This window comes from Paramormyrops kingsleyae, chromosome 9 (genome assembly GCF_048594095.1).
Source record: "Paramormyrops kingsleyae isolate MSU_618 chromosome 9, PKINGS_0.4, whole genome shotgun sequence".
Lineage (NCBI taxonomy): Eukaryota > Metazoa > Chordata > Actinopteri > Osteoglossiformes > Mormyridae > Paramormyrops > Paramormyrops kingsleyae.
In genome coordinates, this window is record NC_132805.1 from 1,156,712 (window position 1) to 1,180,801 (window position 24,090).

At 42.5% G+C, this 24,090-nt stretch overlaps 1 protein-coding gene across 7 annotated transcripts; it reads right to left on the reverse strand.

The window, feature by feature from the left end:
• Nucleotides 1-749: 749 nt before the first annotated feature.
• On the reverse strand, nt 750-16,770 carry LOC111850440 (transcription factor Sp4-like). Of its 7 annotated transcripts, none has more exons than XM_023824341.2 (7): nt 8,729-9,321; nt 8,308-8,393; nt 7,440-7,829; nt 6,305-7,214; nt 3,747-3,966; nt 3,115-3,314; nt 750-3,024 (listed from the first exon to the last, which is right to left on the reverse strand). In XM_023824341.2, the coding sequence occupies exons 1-7, from the start codon at nt 8,733-8,735 to the stop codon at nt 2,780-2,782; spliced, it is 2,058 nt and encodes a 685-aa protein (XP_023680109.1). In that variant the 5' UTR covers nt 8,736-9,321; the 3' UTR covers nt 750-2,779. The 7 variants fall into 7 exon arrangements, with proteins under 7 accessions (XP_023680109.1, XP_023680108.1, XP_023680103.1 ...); XM_023824340.2 differs by having other exon boundaries at nt 7,392-7,829; XM_023824335.2 differs by lacking the exon at nt 8,729-9,321 and adding an exon at nt 16,739-16,770 and having other exon boundaries at nt 6,305-7,829.
• Nucleotides 16,771-24,090: the final 7,320 nt, after the last annotated feature.

Consider the following 24,090-nt stretch of genomic DNA (forward strand, 5'->3'; position numbering starts at 1 on the left):
GGTTACCAGGGCAACGACAGTAACTCGTAAATCTTGATGTTGGCGTATTGGGGGGCCGCGCGCCCACACCAGACAGAACAGGCAGCTATAGTCTACACGAGGGTGTCTCCTTCAATCCGAATAAGGCTTCTTATGCTCTTGAACACTGGTTTTAATCAATGGTCTATCTTAATTTGCGTCAGAATATATGCCAATAGAAAAATGAAAACACAATTAAAAGACGCATTTTTAAATGCAATACGATGTGTTTCACTTGAGTTGAACATCTGGAGCAACAAATCTCTTTTATAGTGTTAGTTTAAGTTGCAGTAAAAGATACAAACAATAATACCATTATTCACCACTCACAGTACCGTGCAGTTTCAGCGCCCAGTGAAATTCGTTCGGTACTTAAAATGGCATTTCAGCAGGGGTTCGCTTGTGAGAAAAGTCTTTAAAAAGAGGGCTTTTAAACTGTAAACAAGTACAAATCAAAATGTCCTAAATGTTGTCCTAAGTGTACAAAAAAATATAATCCCTCCCAAAAATTATGCCTTATGTTTTTATAAATGTTTCTCTACATAAGGGAACAATGATTGACAGTTTTTATATATGATTCTGGGTTAAGCCTCCCCCCCCCCCCCCCCCCCCCCATCACGACCCAGCAACAATAACCAGGAGAATTCACTGGAAAATGGAGGAATGGAATTGTGGGTTTACACTACAATTAAAATGTATCACCAAACAAAAGAGAACACAAAACAATCCAGTACTTATTAATTTAGTCACTTGCAAGTGATGCAGGCAACTTTTTTTTATTTTTTCATTCACAAAACACTTTTGTACAAATTTATTGTTTTAAAAACGTCAATAAATTGAAGCCTTTGAGGCTTTTTAGCAAAAAATACATATTAAACATCATGGAGAGAAAGAAAAGTTTTTTTTTGTTTGTTTTTAGAAAAAGATTTACAAATGAGATGTCACTAGAAAATATTAACTGTCACACAAAATGTTACCAAAGCCATTTGAATTATTTTGGTTTCAATTATTATTAAAGTTCAAACATGTGTAAGAAAAAGCCTGATAAATTGGGATGCTGTGGCCACACGTACAAAAGTACCACGAGATTTAAAACCGATAAATTACAATAAGAAATTAAACATGCTGCAGTCTCGTAAATTCCGTGTATCATACACTAAAATGTCAAGGCAAACGCGCAGATTAAAAAAGGTTAATCGTAAACAATAAATTAGCAACATACAGTCATCTACTGCGTCCCAATTATGAACAAGACTGAAAGAAAACCTGACGGTCAAGATCAATGCAGGAGAGATTTATCGCAATATGGAAGTGGCTGAGTGGTCTGCAACCAAGCAGGACAAGTGGCATCCATATTGCAATGGGAATTAAAAGGAATGACAGGGAGGACATACAAAAGGTTACGTTCGACATACAGTACGTTATTGCACACCTATTCCCTCAGATGTAACTGCAGCTTCTGTCGATTCGGACGCTGATTACCATGGCTTAGAGAGTACAGCAGCTACTTCGCAGGTGTATAATTAGCTATGAAAAGCTCCCTCCCACACGTAAGGGGGCACGATTGATATCTGTATGCGGTATATATTAAGGCATTGTAGTACATATGACGTCCTCAAAAAGGTCACAACAGACGTAAATAATTACATATACGTTTGTATATGGAAGTGCCCAGATATGTTATATACGTCGCACACACCTTTTATTCGGCTCAACAGAGCAATGCTTGTTTTCATATAACAAAAGAACATAATATCTACTAATGTAAACATGGTTTCAAGATTGTCTTTATATCACCCACAAAATGCATCAAGTAGTACAATGATATGGAAAACAACAGTATTTGTGAGAAGCCTGTCTCTCCACACATCTAACAAGGTAATGTGTGCTTTTAATGAATTTAAAACTCAAAATTTTTACTTTCTATAAAATGAAACAAGTTCTCCTCAACTCTCGCCCGAAGAGTTTTAGTAAGATTTTTTTCGATTCCCATCGTAAATGTATCATACTAGCTGAAGTGCCATCAGGAAAATCATAGCTTTACCGTAAAACCATAATTCTCCAAGATTCATTGTTATGTACACTTTCTGAACACTAAGATAAGGTTCCTGAAAGACCGCGTGAAAACAGAGAGGCCAGACGCACTTTACACCCGTGTCGTTGCCCGCAGGGCCGGCCCTAGGGAGACGATTCAGGTGGTATATGTGCGTCCGGAGGGCACCCCCCCTGGAAGTGTCACAATGCAGTCATTTCTAGAACTTGCGGAGGGTTGGCCAGAGTTTTGCCTCAGGCCCCAAAACTATGGACAAAACCCCATTTACCCACAAACTATGTTTAGCACCTGTCCAGGCCTTCAACTGTCCCGTATCGATCAAACAACTCTGCTCACTCTGCACCTGTAGCATTTTACCTGATTAATGGCGAGATCCATCCCATAATATGACCCCTACATAATATATCTCATGTTTTAACATTTGTAGTGAAATGCAGAAATACATTCGGTGCATAGAAAAAGATTCCATTTACCTACAAAATGACTTTTCTCAGCTGTACACTCAACCATCCTCTTTGTGCTTATCCAGCGCATCATATAAACATCTCTGTTTTTGCTATTGTTATTATTTTCATACTTTTAAGTCTTATAATTTATTTTCTCTAATGTGCATTGGTGTCTTTTTCCTTCCGTCCAAATCCTGAAAGGCTCGTGACAACTACGTGCAAAATGGTGAAGCAGGCCCCGCTTCTGGGTTAGTAGAGGTGGCTAAAAATCCTCCACGTTATTGGCAGTGTTCGGCGTGGCGGGGTCGGAATCCTGGGAGAGGGACACGGAGGCCACCATCGCCGGTGACCCGAGCACCTCACTGACGGTCTCCTCCATGTCCTCGGTGGTGACGATGGCCAGTGCTGCACTCCCTTTCTTGTTCTGGTGCGTCTTGATGTGCTTAGACAGGTGATCGCTCCTCATGAACCTCTTGGAACATTCTGGACATTCAAACCTTTTCTCACCTGCGAGCAAGACCAGAAGACGACAGTGTTAGCATTCAATTTACCAGGAGCTACTGGTCACAGGGAAACTCGTGTGTCCGCCTCTCGTACCCGTGTGTGTCCGCCGGTGTCGCTGGAGCTCATCGCTCCTGGTGAACCTCTTCCCGCAGAAGATCCAGTTGCAGACGAAGGGCCGCTCGCCCGTGTGCCAGCGCAGGTGCGCCCGCAAGTGTGACGTCTTGCCGTAGACCTTCCCACAACCCTCGATGTGACACACGTGCTGTTTCTTCTTGCCCGGCTCGCTGCTGTTCCTGACGGGGGACACCGTGGTGCGTGAACCCCAACACTGACATTCCAGCAGGGTTCCCCACGGCTTCTAACCACTGAGAGGAGCCACATTTTGCGCATATTCCTGCACTTATAAGCTAGTGTCTCAGCACAGAGATTGGTGTTGTGAAGGCAGGTTTACTAGGGTAAATAGGTTAATGCTAAACCATATTCAATCCACCACTTAGAATAACATAATCAAGATCATACTGTAAACCCAAACACGTAGCTATAAATAATTTCGGAGGACTGAAATTGAAGATAGAGCCCATTTGTTAGAAAAGACAGATTCAGTGTTAAATTGCCTTGTCTGTAACTTAGCCTTCCTGCCACAGAAACCCTACAGATGTTTCAGAAGCTAAGGTAAACTAAGGTGAAGCTAAGGTGAAGCTAAGGTGAAGCTGGGTTGCACTTGCCTCCCCTCTCCATCCCGGCAGTTCGGGCACGAGCAAGCGACCCGTCGGAGCCTCTTGCTGGGCTGGCCCTCCTGATCCGAGATGCCCTGGTTCTGTTGCAGCTGCACTTGGGCTATCTGGTCGGGACTGACTCCGCTCAAGGCTGCATTAGTAAGGTTTCCCATGGTGACAGTCACTGGGGTAGGCTGCACTTTCACACCATCCTGACCTTGCTGTTGACCTGGAACGCAAAAGGCTAAAAATCACCTGTTGCATCTTAAAGTTCCACAACTACAACATCTCCCAGCCACGAAGAGGAAAATGATACCACAGTAGTCTCCTACACATGAAAGCTATGTCATTTTCAGTTTGTATCTACACATTGCCGCCATTTGTGCATGAGAACACAAAAGTGTCGTGTGTCCATTTGCCATGCAAGCTGTCCAAATTGTCACTTCAAACATGATACCAAAACCACTTAAAACTAACCATCTATTTCAATATACAGTATATAATACGATTTACAAGATTAATTGAGGCTCCATTTAAAATATGAAGCCTCCCTAAACAAAAAAGCTATCCAGCACTTGACATGTTGGCAAAATTGGTTTAATATGACTTTTATGGGTGGCAGCCACAAATGATTTAAATCATTAGCTGAAAATCAGCTAAAAACCTTAATTACCCCATTGTATACTGCCCCCCACCCCCCACACTGGAGCACTTGCACTTGGAAAAGTCACCTGTCCCCAAAACACAACACATTAAGGAAACACAATTGCATTAAAAACAATTGCATTTTGTGTTTTATAATTTTTTTTTTTTTTCAGTAATGACCTGCGTTTATTTTTTATGTTCTTTAATTTTTGAATTTCCTTTTTTTCTGCATTTCTTAAGGTGGTGTGTTTTGAAGTTCAGCACTTCTGTAACAAACAGAAGCTTTAAAAGCACTCTTTGTTGCATGTTTGTGCAATATCGCACCTCCTAATAGCACCTAACCACAACCACCAAACAGCTGAAGGCGTGGCTGCGAAAGCAGCATCACACTAACTCTGAAAGCTGGGCACTTCCTCACAGGTTGAAGGGTTTGCATTTTATTAAAACAAGGAAATGTTTAAAGCTGTTTATCTGGGTCAGGGTTAGTATATATATATATATATATATATTATAATATATATTAGAACAAAAAATACAAAAAATGTTACTGATATTGTTTCAGTTCCCAATTCCCTCCCCAGGGGCACCTCAGCCATTCAATGTATTCAATAAATTTTATCTGAAGCTCATTTATTTAATTAATGTAATTAGTGTAAAAAGTCAGTGAGCCACTGATTATCCATATGAGGTGCTAGTAGTCGAGTCAATTGTGTATTGGACGGTTGCTGCAAATATTGGGATTAATTTAAGAGAGATGCTGAAACGGTTAAGATACACTTATACAAGAACAATATCAAAACTGAAGATTATTCAAACATCAATTCCTTTGAATGCCAAAGCCTAAGCACAATACTGTCTGGTGTCTACTGCATTCTAACTGGTAAATCATGAGAACATGGGGTTAATATTGGCTGAAAATACAGCTCTGGAGAAAATTAAGAGACCACTCCATATTTTTTAGGAATCTGCATTGTTCAATCCTGGTTTAATCCTGGTCCTGCTGGCAGAAGGCCGGAGGCTGCTTCCAGGCTCCGAATTACTTAGACCGCGGTACATGTGAACAATATAAAACAGGAGACACAGGAAATGACCAAAAACCAGCCAGGTAGAGGGCAGAAGCAACTATCTAATGCCAGAGATGTCAACCTATCTGACAGTTGCCTCATAATCGGAGGATGACCTCAAGTGACCTTCAAAAAGAATGGGAAACATTAAGTGGCGTGAAGTGCACTGCTAGTGTAATTAATAACAGGCCCCTAGAAGCCGGAAGAAGAAACAGAGAAAAACCAGGTTGGAATTTACAAATAAAATGTATATTTTACTAAACGTGTTGCTGCTGTTAATTTTTTCCAGAGCTGAACATTCAGAGATAAAGATGTTTCATTTTTCCATTTTTAGACTGAAAAAAAAGTCATAATTCCTGACTGGCATGACAAGCGTTGAGACGGCCTTCATGGTCCGGATGTGTACAGCATTAAAGACCTAATAATTCAACGTGATGCCATTCATTACTCAGTGAACAGCAGCAGTGGTAGCGTAAGGAAAACAAATGCATTCTGCAGGATTCAGCACAAGAAGAACCTGGAAACCCTGACAACTTTCTGAGGCTCGAGCATGTCATGCTCCCAAAGGCCTTCCTAAGACTGGTATAAATAACTTGCACCATAACAGAAACATATAAACTGCATGTACATTAAATAATAAGTTACTATGTCAAAAGACATGCATGAAATTATGCATCCTACCTATAAATACTGCATCTTCAAATAACTCAGGTAAAAGTAAACCAAATTTCTGACAGTTCTGACAGTGTAGTCTGTGGTGAATAAAACTTTACTTTCACTATGAATGACTTTGCATTATATTATATTTAAATATCAATTACAAAGAGCACGCGGAGCGGACATAAACGATAAACTTACCAGGCATGCCCGTAATCGTTACCGGGACTCCCTGAACTTGCACTCCAGCAGCTCCAAGATTAGCGATGTTCAAGGGGATGTTTGGCACAGAGGTAAGCTGCGCGGTGTTTAAGGTGATGGGCGCCCCGCCAAGGGTGAGTGGCGCAATCTGGGCAAACGCCGTACCACCCGTGTTGGTCGTCACTGGGGCCAGGGTCAGCTGCTGTGGCACGCTGGCATTCTGCATCTGAATATTGTGCAGGCCCTGCAGGTTCTGTACCTGCACCGTCTGCCAGCTTATTTGCCCCGAGGCAGTCAGGGTCGGCGCCCGGATGAACACCTGTGCCGGACTCTGCACAGCCTGCAGCTGGACGTTCTGCAAGGGCTGCTGCTGCAGTGCCTGTATGGTCTGCCCTGGCTGCAACTGTATCGCCTGCTGCTGAAGCCCCTGGAGGGGCTGGTGGATCTGGATCTGCTGCAGGACGGGCTGTCCCACAATCTGTACCTGCTGTATCTGGCCTGTCTGGTCCGGTAAAGGAGGCAGCCCATTTGTCTGGACTTGATTGAAGCTTGAGGTTTCACACTCAGATGCCTGCACATCCTGCGACTCTGCAGCGCTATCCGTAGCGGACGGTGTCAAGTTTAGCTGCCCTCCTTCGGTCAAGGTCCCAGCCAGGGAATCACCTCTGGATAAGCCTGCAGCAGAACTGGATGTGGTGGGGGATTCCACTACTGTGGAACCAGATGTAGATATAGGTATGGAAACCAGCTGGCTCCCGTTAGACATCCCAGTGTCGGCAGGCTGGACTAGTTGGACCGGCCCTCCTCCTGTGGCCACGTTGTTGATAACCGGCAAAGCCAGGGTAACCCCACCGATGTTAATCGGCAACGTGGTCATCAGTTGAGCTTGGGCACCCGGGATTGTCTGAAGCTGAAGAGGGAAAGAGACGCCCGGCCGAATTTGTAAAGGGATCATCTGGTTTTGCACATTCTGAGAAACAATGTTAGTTGAACCTGCCCGGTTCGTCGTGGCAATTATTGCCTGGTTACTTGCACCGGGAATGAGCTGAATCTGATCCGACTGCACGCTGAGGGCAGCGGCACTCACCGGATTTATCTGCATCTGGCCATCTACAGTCTGAATCTGCGGAATCACCTGATACTGGATGCTTCCTGAAGGATTGGACACGTTTTGCACCTGGATGACCTGCAGTTGCTGCTGCTGTCCGATGGTCGCATTATTCGGTCCGACTGGTTTAGCCTTCCGGGTCGAGGCGCCGTCATTGCTGTTATCGGTGACGGTCGCACCTGTCAGTCCAGACTGGGCACTATTATCTTTAGGTGCCGCCGCGACTATCTGCCACCCATTCCCCGCAATCGGAGAGGTGACCAACTCAAGTGGCTGAGGCTGGTTCTGAAACTGCACAAGTCCCTGGCTCGGGTCGATGATTATCTGCTGCTGGCTCGCTGCCTGGCCGTCACCGGGCACGCCGCCTATTTTGCTGCATGTGGCAGCAAGCAGCGCTAAGGGAGACGGCTGCGCGTCCTATCAAGGCAAGAGAAACAGAAAACAAATGTGGGCGGGCTTACAGGTTCAGGAGTGGGCGTGAATTAAATTTCTGTGCGAGAATGACAGGCTTCACTTTAAATAACTGGGTCATGGTATGATGAAAGGTATGTCACGTATAAGACTCGACCTGGATTAATATTCATATATTTATCAGAATAAGTCTCAGTGCTCTAGATAACTTGCATAGAGAACGCTGTTAAAAGTAATCGGTGACGTTTATTGAGGATATGGCAGCAGTTATTCTATATGCAATATAACACATGGACTTTGGGTATGACTCGCTCTTATCTGTAACAGGTTTCTAGTGTTAATAAAAGAAACTCCAGCCATTAATGCTTTATTTCTTCATTCTGGCCACAATCGTGCTAACATTATCGTTCGTAACATAAAAGCAGGAAGTGTTTCAGCTGCATGGGTGAAAGAAGTGCAATCTCTGGTACTCCGCGTTAACTACCTGTGATCCAGAAGTTTTGCCTTTATTACCATAATCACCACCAGATGCTTTCCCTCCCTCTGTCGCCATCGTTTCCTTCTTTTGATCTGGAAAAGAAATAATGTTTCATCTACAGTAATAGTTACAACATCTGTCAAAGTCATAAAAGGGAAAAAATTGAAAACTTAGCCAGAAATCAATATTAGTCCTGGAATTATCGCTTAAAGACCAGCCAGCTGAGCAAAAATAGCCTAAGATTATACCAAGTGCCAAGCTAGCGCACCGAAAGGTGGTGTGTCTTTTGAGCCCCGCAAAAACCAACAAGTGCATCTAAAGAAATAAACTCAAGCACGGTTATATATGACAATAGTAAATTGTGGGTATGCAGAAAGATGGAGGGGTGGAGACGGATGGGAGGAGGGTAGCTAGATCGCTAACGTACCACTCATCCCGCATTAATGAGAAAAAAACGGAGAGGAGTTGTTCAAGAAAAAAAGGCCGGACGATATGGAAACAGAGGCTGGCTGAAGCCAGGAGAAGGACGGCCTATTTTTCCACGAATGGCTGCTGTCGGGCTGTGGCGTAGCTCCTTCGGCCGCTATAATCAGATTCCTCTTTCTGCCGAAGGTCCCTCCTGTCAGGAAGGGCGGTACCAAACACGGCGCAGTCAAACCCCGGAGTGATGCTGCCGAAAACTCTGCGCGACCCCGTCGCATCCCCGCCGGCGCGCGCCTCCTGCACGGTCCAGTTACTCGCGGCTAATCCTCGCACGCGAGCGTACTGCACGAGCGAATGTCATTTCAGTCAGCCACTGCCTTCGCGTGCTGACCCAGCTACGACAGCATCGCAGGCTCGTTTACGCATCGACACCCACTGAAAGGCCTGCTATAAGAAAAGAAAATAATAAAATGTCGACTTTACACGTATAATTTCTACGGTTACTGTCTCATCCGTACAATTAACGGCATGGACAACACACACCTCCGCGTACACATAGATGTCACTGAATTTAAAGTAATCTGTATGAAAACAGAAAAGCCCCTACAGTTGTGTCAGTCGGACGTCCCTCCCCCATATTCAGATTGGATAAAAGGGCGTTTTATCTGCGAACGTTGATATGGGAGTTGTATTTGGTGAGGTTTCGAATTCTGGATGAGCACGGACTACAAAGGACTGCTGTTCCCGTGATGCAACGCAAAGAGTGGGCGGAGATTGGCAGTCAAGTTAGGTTGAGAAGTAAAGAAAGGGCGGTATTTCTAATGTCCCGAGGGCTGGGCAAATGCGAAGGAAGGGAGCAGGGGGCGGTGTCTCTTTTTCGTTTTAAGTTCAGCCTTATCGCCGCGCGGTACTTTAGCGCGGAAAAAAAACCTTCTGGCTGTAATTATTTGCACATCAACTGTTATGATAACTGAAAGATTATACATGACCTTTAGTACCTTGTTTATTTGTCAAATGCAAGGTATGCGGTCAGACTATAATCTACAGTTAAACGAAAGGTTCATCCTACAACTTTTAGGAATAAAGAATATTTAAGAACAATTTTCCCCATACTTTTGTGGAATAATAACAGCTCAGTTACATTACTAAGGGAAATTATGGGATGAAATCCGAGTTTGTATGTATGACTTTAAAACTGCTAAGTTAGTAGACGTTAAGGAGTTTATTAATTTATTTTTAATATCCATAAATCTATTTTCTGTCACCGCTTGTCCTATTCAGGGTCACTGAGGGTCTGAAGTCTATGGGCACAAGGCCTGGACAACCAACCCATCATAGGGCACACAGACACCATTCACTCACACACACACACACAAACCATTCACTCACACACCATTCAAACACACACCATTCACACACACACCATTCTCTCACACACCATTCACACACACACCATTCACACTCACACACCATTCACACACACACACCATTCACACACACACACCATTCACTCACACACCATACACTCACACACCATTCACACACACACCATTCACTCACACACCATTCACTCACACACCATACACTCACACACCATTCATACACACACCATTCACTCACACACCATTCTCTCACACACCATTCACACACACACCATTCACTCACACACCATTCACTCACACACCATTCATACACACACCATTCACTCACACACCATTCTCTCACACACCATTCACACACACACCATTCACTCACACACCATTCTCTCACACACCATTCACACACACACCATTCACTCACACACCATTCACTCACACATGCACACCTATGGGCAATTTGGTAACTCCAATTAGCCTTAGCATGTTCTTGGACTGAGAACCAGAGGAAACCCCAGAATGACATTGGGAGAACATGCCAAATGCACACATCTGCAACCTTGGTGGAGACTTGGACCCCGGTCCCAAATGTGTGAAGCAGCAGGCTAACCACGGCGCCACCATGCCGCCCCCCCTCCTGAATTTGTTAGAGCCAATGAATAAAAGGTTCCTGTTTTCATTATATCACTAAAATACAGTTGTATTTGGACATTTTCTTCATACCCTGTACTAAGATATAATGCCAATAATAGAAAATCATGTAGTTTGCATTTTTCAATGTTAGATTTGATTTCATCTCTATCACAAGGAGAGTCTACATGCTTTCTTTGGGTTTCACTTCAGGCATTTTCAATCCATTTCGTGCATGACATGTGGTTTACTTGATTACCCTAAACTGTCCATGTTTGAGCACCACAGACAAAATGTATCTTTAGATATTTGTTGCAGCTAGTGCAGTCAATTTCCAATGGAAATAGAATACTTGAAGTTCATTGACTTGAGTCCAGGGAATGTCATTTAACCTAATATTTGAATTGCAATACATATCAGATATTCCTAAATATCCTTCTGAACACAATATTTCGTAATTATTAAACAGGAAGTGGTGGATTATTCTAGATTGGAGCATATGAGGACAAACGGATGTTCCATTCTAAAAAAAACTAACTTTACCTTCTAGATTTCACTGTGAACTGTGTCAAGTACATTAATAATATTATCTATCTATCTATCCTAAAGAGACATTTCTGGCAGATGGTAGTTTCATGGATAGAAGAATTTAATTAACATATTATACCAAACATTTCCTAAAAATAATAATAATGATACTTTATTTGTCTTTTTGCAAGTACATATGAGACAGACACAAGGGTCCAAGTGAAACCATGCATTCGGCTTGTCTGAAGCAGTTCTCAGCGTTAAGGACCTTGCTGAAGGACCCAAGAGTGATATGATCACTCTGACAGCTACAGGATTCAAAGTGGTGACCTTCCAGTGACAGAGGTGTAACCCAGAGAGTTACACACTCAGTCGCCAAGTACTATACTATATCCAGCAATGTGAAAATTTGTACCCATCCATCCTTCCATCCATCCATCCTTCCATCCATCCTTTTTCTGCACTCACTTGACCTCTGCAGGATTGTCAGGGTGTGGAGCCCGTCTGAAAATTACAGGCACAAGGCAGGATGGCATGTCAACCTCTAGTAGGGTGCATACTCACACACACACACAAACACACACACGCACACACACACACACACACTCACACACACACACACGCACACACACACTCACAAACACACTCTACTCACAGCATTGGGCGATTTGGCAACTTGAAAAATACACATAACCATATTTCGAGATTGAGGAGGAAACCCCACTGAGACACTGGGAGAACATGCAAACTCCACACACATGGAACTGGGGCAGAGACTTGAATCCCAGTCCCACTGCTGTGAGGCAGCAGTGCTCAGCATGGTGCCACTATCAAGATTTGTGCCTTATATTTAAATATAGTGGTAGAGTTTTTATTGTAGCTAAGCCATCCATCCATCTTCCAGCCTCTTAGCCTGGCTGGGGGGAGGGGGGGTAGTGCCTAACCCAAGCAGCACAAGGCGGGGAAACAGCCTGCCCAGGACTCCAGTCCATTGCCGTACACATACCTACACACCATGAACAATTTAGAGATAACAGTTATCCTGCCTGCATGTCTTTGACCTGTGGGACGAAAACCACGCGAACTCTCTGCACACCTGCAGGAATGGGATTTAAACCCAAATCCAGGCAGCACTGGCTACACACTTAGCCACCATACCACACCGGTAAAATACGCACCGTTGCTCCATGCCATTTTAGTCTGAACTCTGACTACAGGTTTTGAATCAGAGTTTCCAGTGGATATCCAGCGTGACCATAGACCTCCTTGACATGCTCTCCTAAATCACCCTCTTCCATTATGATTTTTCATTGTTAAATTTTCCCCACATTTTACCAATTTTCAATTTAGTGGTAAGATTATAGCAACTCTATTTTATTTTAATCTTCTTTTCAATTTAGTACAATTTTGAGATCAGTTACATATAAACAATTTCATAAATGAGCTATTTTTAATTCACCTAATAACCCCAGTTCTTTACAAAACATACCTATTAATTAATATGATATATTTCCAATTATTAATACAACCTGAACATGCTGCATTAGAAACTGACAAGCGTTCTGTCTTTATGTCCTTCTAAAACTTCTTAGAAACGTAGGGAAGTCCTCATGCTTATAGGCTAATGTGCCACATGGGTGGTTTTGTGGTACGTTTCACTTCCACCCTAACATCCATCGTACATCATGGAGGCGTGCAGCGACGGCACTTCCTGCAGAGCCATCACGCCACCAACGCAAGATCATAGGAAAACCTGCAGTCCTGGCCTGGATCCAGCATTAAACGGAAAACATGGGCTATGAATAGAAATGGCTTTGCAACCTTTAATGGAATGCTGAGAAGTGCAGTGAAAATAAAAACTGCTTGACAAAAGTCACTGTATAGGATTTAGACCTCCATAATCTTTTAGATTGCCATATGGCTGTCTTGTCCTTGGTTTGGAGAAAAAGATACAAAAAAAGCTTCAGATATGACATGCACACCTCTGTGGAAAAAAATATAATACCACTCTATATTTTCAAACAATTCTGCATTTTTAATTCCTGGTTCGATCCTGGTTCTGCTGGCAGAAGGCCACACTGCAAGGCAGGCTGCTTTCTAAGACGCAGTGCACAAGACCAAGGCGAAGCAGGAGACGCTGGCAGTGACCAAAAACCAGCCAGGTAGAGGGCAGAAGCAACTGTCTAATGCTAGAGATGATCGTCAGCTTATCCAACAGTTCCGCATGAATCGTAGAATGACATCGTGACCTTCAACAGGAATGGGAAACATTAAGTGCAGGTGTGAAGTGCACTGCTAGGAGAGTTTGCATGAAGTCCCATAAAGCAAGGAAGAAGCCATTAATGAGAAACAGGGAAGACCCAGGCTGCAGTTTGCAAAAAAAGTATATATATATATACATATATATCTATATATGAGTGTATATATATAAATATTATTCACAGACAGACACACATAAATTGAGAAATGCGTGAAAGAAAAATTGTGCTATGGTCTCTTAATTTCTTCCATGGCTGTACATACACCCAGTAGCCAATGTACTTGGTACACCTGCCCTTCAGCGTAAACAGCCTCGCCTACAAAACGGTGAATCATGTGGTGGCAACTGAACACAAATACAGCGCACAAACAGGGTCAGGAGGCTGACTTACAGCTAAGCATTGTCAGACGCACGCGGAAAGTCAATTTAAGCATGGCGTGATAGTTGATGCCAGCATTGGCCACCCTCCTGGGAATTTCATGCACTGCAGTTTCTACAGTTTACAGGGAGTGGAGCAATAAAAAATAATATCCAGTTATGTGCAGTTTCTGGATGAAAACACCTTTTAATTGAGAGAACCCTGGGCCCCACACTGTGGGGGCCGACCAACTAATCTCAACTGTATTTTAATAATAAAACACACAACACAGATGTCCACTCCAAACCATTTATATCACAGTTTTGGTTAAGATATTATAATCTATAACAATATATTGTAAATTTGGCTGCCTGGTCCCCAATCCCCAATCAGTGAATTTTACCAATAGCACTCCTACTCCCACCCTGATTAGTAAGTTCTACCACTGGCAACTTGCACTTTGATTAGCATATTATTGATGTTCCATCGCTTTTAATTCCCTCTCGTTTCTCTCTCAGCTCCAAAAAAATAGCTTGAATGGCCCCCTTAGGGCCCCCTGGGAAGTTAGTTAGTAGAAGCTGACAGGAAGGACACAAGTTCAAAGATAACAGGTCATACAACAGTGACGTGACGAAAGGCTTCTCTCCTCATTGTCTGAAGTGGCTCTGGAGGCAACAGGGGGGCCTGCCGGGTTCGACCCAGCAGGACGTAATAAAACGAACCCTCTGTGAGTGTGTGTGTACGTATTCAAACAGACACACTGCTATAAACATCAGCCTGCAAAACTATCAGTAACTGTGTATTTATATATATATAGTTTGTTTATATACTCCTTTTTCAATACACCACAAAAGTTTTCTTTATTTGAAGAAGAACAATAACCCTGGATCAATGTAAGGAAATCAATGTTTGTCTGACACCTAAAGAAAAATACTTGGTTTTCTGCAGCCTAGCAGAAGTAGAGGATGGTAAGGGAGAAGGCAGATAGGTAATACGTGATATCTTTGCACCTGGGGTTAAGGTATGAACCTTATTTAGAAAATGAAGAGATGGGTTTAAAAGCTCTTGTGCCTATGCAGGGTACTTTGAACAGTGTCAATACGTTTGGGTAATACATATTCTAATATATATTGGGGGGGGGGGGTACTTTGAGCACATCTGAATATTAGGGGGACGTGTCTCCCCAATATATATTATAATTACAGCCTTGTTGGAATGTTTAATTCTGTTTATATTTTATACTCATATTTTTACTCACAGGTAATGAAGGGAAACTGCACTTCAGCCCTCATTATTAGTAATGCATCGCCTCATTTTCTATAGCTTACCGTATGCTATTCTACACAGACACATAGGCGCGGCCCAAAATTCGCCCGCATGTTTTGGATTACTGGCGGTAACGCGCAGGACAGAAGTAGGAACAGTCTACACACAAAAAGCGCGGGCGCGATTGGGGACCAAGGTAGGAGCAGGATTCGAGCCCCCATTCCTGGTGGGGTTAGGAGGAGGCTGTACCCACTGAACTGCCGAACGGCTCCGGGCACCGATACTATTACAGTCTATAATAAAATGTTTCTATAAATCGCACAGAGGTGCAAAAAACAACTCAGTATTCCGGGGATATTAGAACTGTTTCTGCTTTATTTCTTAAGCTTTACAAGTTTTCATTAAATCCTACAACAGAAGTGCGTCATATTGTATTGGCGTCGCCTAAATTTAACTTTAAACGCCATTTAAACGCTTGCACTTTGCTTAGCATATTATTGATGTTCCATCGCTTTTAATTCTCTCTTGTTTCTCTGTCAGCTCCAAAAAAATAGCTTGAATGGCCCCCTTAGGGGCCCCCTGGGAAGTTAGTTAGTTAGTAGGAGTTTGTCTTGGGAAGTAAGAAAGGCATTTTATATGCCTAAATTAAAAATAAGATCGATATGTGGTGGATAAAGGTGCTGCAACACTGCCCTCTGGTGGTATTACGCAGATATGTGCTCAATTCCAAAAAATATAAAAATTATAATAAACTTCTTTACTCAGGATCTCATAACAATTAATTCAAAATGAATTAATTTTGTAATCAAGTTACCGTTAAAACCACAGTAGTGGTTGTACATAGTACATACTTTGATCATATTTCTTGCGTTTGTTTATATATTTTTTATGCCCTAAATGTCATATTTAGATAAAAACACATTAATGTTCAGTTTGTGGTATGAGATTCAAAGGGCCCGCAGTTTCCTCTTCGAGTCCAAAGCATTGCCCGTAGTGTGCAGACGTGAATGCTTGTTACTTGTCAAATCAATAAATGTCCTTCGTACACATATTTTATCTTTGTATGTTTAATCACAAAAAAATATTTAAATATATGCATCGCATAGGTAATTTCAAGAGTTTCTCACGAATTTTAATAAAAAAACATCACCGACAACCTGAAGAGGGCAAACCGTCGTTTACTACGGAAGAAGCAGTTTCCAACAATCATCTGGACGTCCCCAAACGAACCCTTGGCCGGCAACCTTAACTTTGTACCGAAATGTTGTTGAACATAGATAGGTATAACATATGCTTAATTATATTTGTTACGTCATATCTCATGAATTGTTTGTTCACCTCTACATGACGTTGTCTACAAAAGGTCTAAAAACGCACTCTCAAGTTATCCGAATGTAGGTTTCGTGTAAGGCCTCTAGTCCAATAGTCCTGCTGTAGGTAAGTATGCTTAGCTTAATCTGGCTTTTAAACACTCCAAGGTTAATGCCATGGAAGAACTTTTAAAGTTAATCAAATAAAATAAAATAAAACAGCATTCCTAGTTTACCATTAAAGCTCTCTCAGTATGTCTGCGGCCGATTTTTCCGTTTTTCTCACCTGTGCGTTTGGACGCTTGGGAACTGGAGGGAACAGCATGACGAATGAGACACGGCATTGATGAAGACCATAGATATATACTCTTTAGCTTATTTTACATTATAATGTAACAACAAACCCACGAAGTATTTTTATTCACTGTTTTTTAAATTAGCACCGCGTTCACATACACCAGTTAAGTGCAGCTAATTAAGGGGAAAACAAATTAATGTTTGTTGTTATTTAGATCTTTTTTAAGTGCGTAAATTCAAAAGGAAAACGGCAAATAAATAGAAATGACTGTCATTTCACATACAGTGGTGTTCCTATGGACTTTTTACACGCTAGAATTCACAGTATTCCAGACATGACTGTAAAACGGCATTGAATAGCAGTCTGGCTTTGGCTGTGTTAATGTTCAAACCTCCCAGTAAGAGCCATGCCTATATCCAGCTGCATTTCAGCTGTGCTCCTTAAGAGGTCGCTGTAAGCACCCCGATCAGCTACCGTTTGTAATCACCATAGACGTGTAACTGATTATATACCTGCAAGCATATCAATAAGATATTTGTGCAAGACAATCAATGTTGACCTGAAATTTGTTAACAAATGTAAGTGAAAGGAATGCAGTAAATATATTTGGATGCATGTCCGTTAATGAATAAAGTAATTTATTATATAGCACTGAAATATAACAAGTTATTGACATCGCGTCTGTCGCATTAATGAAAAATTTCTGGACTTTCTGTGAGTTATGTTGCCATTAGATTATATGAAACTGCATTCTGATCACACTGGTGTGCAAACAGTCTGGATTTGTGTAATAGTTTATTAAGTGAAGTCAGCAATTAACAGTCTACAGTAACTTAATAATCATACTCGAGTCTCTTTTGTGAGATTTGGGACAGAGCATGTGATGCTTGTAAGTACTGTTGTGATTTAGTAAAAGCATCAGCCGTGGAGTACTGGCGTTCATCGAGACATTCTGCTCACAGACAGTGATTTATATCTCTGCGGTCTATAGCTCAGTGCTGTGGGAGATTGCAAGTGTCGACGAGACGTGTAGAGGTCTTAATACGTACATCTCATGGTTATGTGCAGAATTATGCATGTAGATTGCTGGACACTAGAGATCCGTCTACCGATTTATAAACACCTACAGGGCTCTAATACGTTTTAGTCCGAATCCCTACATTGATAAAACAATCTCGGATCTTGTGTTTTCATAGCACGGTATCTTTTTATATTCAGTATAATCTTGCACATTTTAATATTGTTCAGTACTGCTCAATATGAAGTTTTAAATTGAAAATATTCAATGACGTATACTGGACTATGAATAATGTATTTTTTTACGCCAGTACAGCTTCATTTCAAAGAATTTAACATGTTGATTTTAAAACATGATCATGACGTATTTCCGGTTATTCACTGCTCTACCTAAAGTTATGAAGAAAATATAGCCGAACTACAAAGGACAAAATTTGTTATATTCAAAGTATTACCTTAAGTAAGTTTAGAAATAAATCTTTTGCCTGTATCGCATCAAGTAACCGTAAAATGATAATGGAGAGCTCTGAATTGTCTAAATTAAATAATCTTTCGCCATACATCATAATGTCATGGAATGTCAGTGACGAAGTGCGGTAAACATTCCACGGCGTGTTTCTCCAGGTGACCGTCCAACCGCCGTATGCCAGCGCTCCCAGCAGCGTGTCGGGTCAGGTTCAAATGGGAGCATTTTCGTACAAATTCACTGCTGAATAGAGCCAGTTCTGTACTGGCTACCCCGCTGAGCATGTGGTTTTCTGTAACAAAGAACATAGTACAAAGGCTTCCATTTTACATAAGTCAATTATTATATTTAATTGACCATCAAAAAATGGTGTTTCTTTAAGTGTTAGCTTAGTGTTACAGAGTATTTTTTCCTATATAAAAACTTATCTTAAAAAGAGATAATGCATAAAAAACCGAAATAAAACTCCAGAATGAAACGTGAGATCTATAACACAATTACTAAATTATGTTTATTAAAGAGACTGCTTTGTGTGCCAGTGTTTGTCAAAGTATTGTAAGGGCAATTTCTTATCGCTCTTTAGTATTTTGTTCTTACATTATGGCAGTGTATTCTAATATTGATTACAATAAATTAATACATTTAATATTATATATAAGTAATCCATCTAGGTTTACATTAATATTTATCTGAACCCAACCAACGGAAAACAAATCTCTGAAAACAGGAGAGGAAACATGGTGAATTTAGGGAGATGAACACATACACGATTTCAAGCAAAAAGAAAGGTTTGTTGTTTGGTGGTGGTAAATATTCTCTGAAAGGCAAGGTCAAAGACAAAGTAATTTTCCTCTGGGAAAAAAAAATGCAGATGTGCTTTCTGAATGAAAGATTAAAATTCTCTCTTTGTTTATAACTGTATAATGACAAAAACTACAAAACTGTCTACACATACATGGTTATTCTGAGCCTGTAGCACTACAGAAATACAAACCGTGGTACAATGCATAATGACAATTTCCAGTAATTACACAGGCTAACAATGAAAGTTATTATCATTTTATTTATCTATATATATATATATATATATATATATATATATATAACACATCACACACATACATATATACACATATATATAATTTCTTTAAAGGCAGGTGCATACAATAGACTAGATTTTAGGGGTATTGTCTTGAATTTCCCCCAGAAAAGTCACTGTGAATGGTAACCTTTCACCTTCAATTGGCCTTTCTGCACCACCACAATAGAATGGGTGGATCATGGTAGATTTTGCAGTTTCACATGGTCTTCAAGATGGGGACCCCATCAATGGGGCCCTAATAGAGCCACTGAGATTTCTATAGAGATTTTCTACACAAAAAGTTGAACGGTTTAATATAATGGCATTATATATACGGCCCTTCATACAAACTGCATTTCTTTCCTGTCTGGCTATCGGTGTGGAGTTTTATGGTTATAGGGAATACACTGCATTGTTTTCATTTTGATATTCGGATCAATGACAGATGTGTGCTTGTGCTATTAAGAATATTGACAGCGTTCTCTCAGTTCCTCACTTTTCTCTGGACGCTTCAGCTCCATCTCCTCTGCTGTGATAGGTTGCCGTCGTAGAAGCCAGGCTGTAAAATGCAGCACACCTGTCTGACGACGCAGTAATAGATGCATTACTGCTCTCCTCCTGCCGTTAACAGCACGGGTCAGTGTAGTTCTGCGTGGCCCCTGGCTATAGTGCTGGTTTGTCTCTTCTGAAGCGCCTGAATCGTTGTAGATACATGTCATTTGACACTATCCGGTGCCTCCTGTCTACCTACAGTATCTCTTTCCTTCCGTTTAGAATTAGAATTTAGATTTAAATTTTTATGTCACAGTGCACACATAATTTAGATTTTATTTTTGTATGGTTCTGAAGTTAAAGTAGTTAAGTATTTTATTTACATATGATAATGATACATATTTTGTATATTGTAGGCCTATTTATTGTATGTTCGTTTGTTATTGTTCGTCGTTATTGCTCTTTGGTGTTCTGCGTCGTTATATGTTGTTTACGTCTGCAGGCAAACACGTATTTCATTGCACTTGTACAAATGACAATAATGCCTTTGAATCCTTCAATTGTCTGATAATAAATAACAACAAACATAGTTTTCATTTTCAAATGAATATTTATTTTACCTTATTTCAATCAGTTTCATTGTTTAGATAAAAACTGATTTGTTGAAGGGGTTTATAGGTTGCTGTGGTGAGAGAAGTTTCTATTGGGAAATGGAGGAATGATAGCTAAATGTAAAGGAAAGGCAGACATGCTATATTGTGGGCTTATGAGCCGAATATATTGGAGCGTGATATCTATCCCCTAATTCGATGGCCATCGTTGTACTGTCACCATGTCACACTGCATAATGCAATGCAGAAAACCAGAGAGAAACATATTACTGGACATGGTCCCAGGCTGAAAGAGTGATTTTATTTTTGCTGTTGGCAGAGTTTTAAACAGGAAATTTTACGCCCCATTCACCTTTAACGCATTTTTTAAAATCGCTCTTAACATTCCATTTGACATGTTAAACGAAATGAAGTATAAACTTCTCCGCTAAACCAAATTGCTTTTCATTGACGCCTGTACAATGGAGAATAATCAAGGGGAATCCTGCCCATAAATTCCGCTCCCTTAACTCTGTGACCCTTTTTGGGAGCATCATTTAAGCGATATGCTTGCTATTCCTCTCTCTCATTATAGTAATAAATTTACAGGATTACAGAAGCCAGCCGGGAGAGATTCGGATGGGGGGGGGGGGGGGGGGGGCGTCCTTAGCACGCTTTTCTGCCCCTGTAACAGGAAAGCAGACAAGCTGCTGTCACTGATTCACTTCGCTCTGTATTTACCAAGATTAGACATTTATCGCGGACAGTTACGGAGTCGTACCTTGACCCGTGTTCCTGTTGACGCAGGTATTTCACTTGCGGGCACTCCTGAGAAAACAGTCCGTAAAACACGAGTTGGTGAAAAGTCTAAATTGGTTATTGATTTTATTTATTTATTTTCAATAGTAATATGATGCTTTTATGTTTTTTAGGTCGTAATGGTCTCCACAGGTATTCGCTGCAATCACGATCCTGGATTATGGTGTGAAATTTTACTGGCGGTGTATAGCGGCGGCATTTCGCCCCCACGCCACGCGGCCTCGCTCTCCATCTCCGCTCCTTTCTTCCTGGGTCCATTAAACGGCGCAGACTAATCGAGCAGCACCGCTCGCTCCCGCGGTGAGATCATTAAGTAAATTATTTTAAGATCAAACGGCCATTGGCCACAATGAAGCCCCGTTTAATGGTAAAAGCTTCAAAGGGTCCCCTCTCTCAAATTAAAGTCGGACGGATAGCTCTCTGCACCTCTCAGGTAGATGCCGGACCATTAGGCGTCTTTAAGCTGCAGGCGAAGGCACGGCTTGTTAATTGGCCCCTGGCAGGATCAGACCTGCATGGAGTTTAAAGAGAAAGAAAATAGAGAGGGCTAAAGACTCCGAGATGTTAGAAGCCATTTTGGCCACTGGTCATTACATGTGTTGAATTTGTGGCTGTGTAGCACTTAAAATAAAGTACAAATAGAATGATCCCCACCTCTGGGATACTTTCCCATGCCTGTGTGTTCTCCTTTTAGCCTAGATAGTCGTGAAGAGTTGAAGAATAGATTTTTGGTGGTGGGTCTGGAGAAGGTTTTGGAGCAGACTATGAGAGCGCTGGTGTACAGTAGATGGACCAAAGCAGCGCATTGTACACCTCTCTGCGCTAGATGTGTCATGTGGAAAACAGGATGCGATTGGTCCATTTCCTTTTTTAAATTGTAATGCATTCCCAAGCTTTACAGTCAGACCTGTGTAGTTTAATGAAGCAAGACTTATCTAGAAGGCTTATTCAGGTAAAAACCGTACAGGGACAGTATTCATGATTTATTGTTTAGACTACTGAGTAAGAAACAGATCGATTCTGAAAAATACAGGGGTTAACACAAACAAAACTGCATTTGAATAGTTCACAATAAGACATAATTTGCCATTCAGATGTGTGACTTTTGCAAAGCACTTCTCTGATTTCCATTTTCCCAAATCGCTATCAGAAAGCAATTTGAAGTGGTCCTGTCTTGCCCTAATAGCTTAACGTCTGCAGCCTGCTTTGATGCCCGTGAGACGGAGGAGGCGCAGAGGAGCTTGCCTGCAATTAGGGAGAAAGCAGCAGGTACAGGGAGTAAGTGAGATGGAGCTGCGGTGACGTCCGGGCCAGCATGTCAGCCCCCCAGCCATTAGACGGCGATTACACACAGGGCGCCGTCGAGGGCGGCCGGCTTTCAAAGCTCCTCGTCTCATGCGAGGTCCAGTGAAAATGACAGCATGTAAAAAGCATGACGCAACTTAACACAAACAACATACATGGGACTTATAATCAGTGCTGAACCTTAGATTCAGACATCAAGTAAGCAAATAAGCAATGCGCTATATGCGGTTTGGTGTACTGTCACCCACTGCCACCCACAGTCAGCCACTGCCACCCACTGCCACCCACTGTTAGCCACTGTCACCCACTGCCACCCACTGTCAGCCACTGTCAGCCACTGTCACCCACTGCCACCCACTGTCACCCACTGCCACCCACTGTCACCCACTGCAACCCACTGCCACCCACTGTCACCCACTGCAACCCACTGCCACCCACTGTCACCCACTGCCACCCACTGCCACCCACTGTCACCCACTGCCACCCACTGTCACCCACTGCCACCCACTTAGCCACACCCACAGCCCACCCACCCACTGTCAGCCACTGCCACCCACTGTCAGCCCCCTTGCCCACATCACCACTGCCCACCCACCAGTCAGCCACTGCACCCACTGCCACCCACTGTTAGCCACTGTCACCCACTGCCACCCACTGTTAGCCACTGTCACCCACTGCCACCCACTGTCAGCCACTGTCAGCCATTGCCACCCACTGTCACCCACTGCCACCCACTATCACCCACTGCAACCCACTGTCAGCCACTGCCACCCACTGTCACCCACTGTTAGCCACTGTCACCCACTGCCACCCACTGTCAGCCACTGCCACCCACTGTCACCCACTGTCAGCCACTGCCACCCACTGTCACCCACTGCCACCCACTGTCAGCCACTGTCAGCCATTGCCACCCACTGCCACCCACTGTCAGCCACTGTCAGCCATTGCCACCCACTGTCACCCACTGTCACCCACTGTCACCCACTGCCACCCGCTGTCACCCACTGCCACCCACTGTCATAGTGTTGTACGTTGTTCTGGTTGCTGATCCCTGCCAGGAACAGGAAACGGACGTCTATGCACAGGAGTTCGCCGATTCGCCCTCATTTTCTCAACAAATAGATGCATGTAAAATGACAGGCCAAGGAACACTGACCGCTGATATTTTGCGGGTGACTAGTTCCAAATGTAAAAGCCTTTGGCAGCTCCCTAATAGTGTTGGCATTTTCCTAGGCTTGGCCTGGTCCCACTTGCTGCATTAGAAGGCAGACTTAATGTTTCGATCATCTGCATCCTACGGTTTTCTGGCTGGCAGAAGGGAGGCTTTTAGGACAATAGTGCTCTGGTCTAATGTGCGTTGTGAAGAAGAGAAGAGAGAGACATCTACTCCAGTGGCCTCAGTCTCTGTCGGGCTACGAGGTTCTGCAGGGTTCTGCAGGGTTCTGCCTGATGCTAGATTGTCAAAGAATAGTTTCACAGCCTTCAGATATTTTTTATGTCCCTCCTAGTTCTGCTTATGACTCAAACAAATCATAGGAAATACTGTAACATGCAGGTGGTGGTAAACATC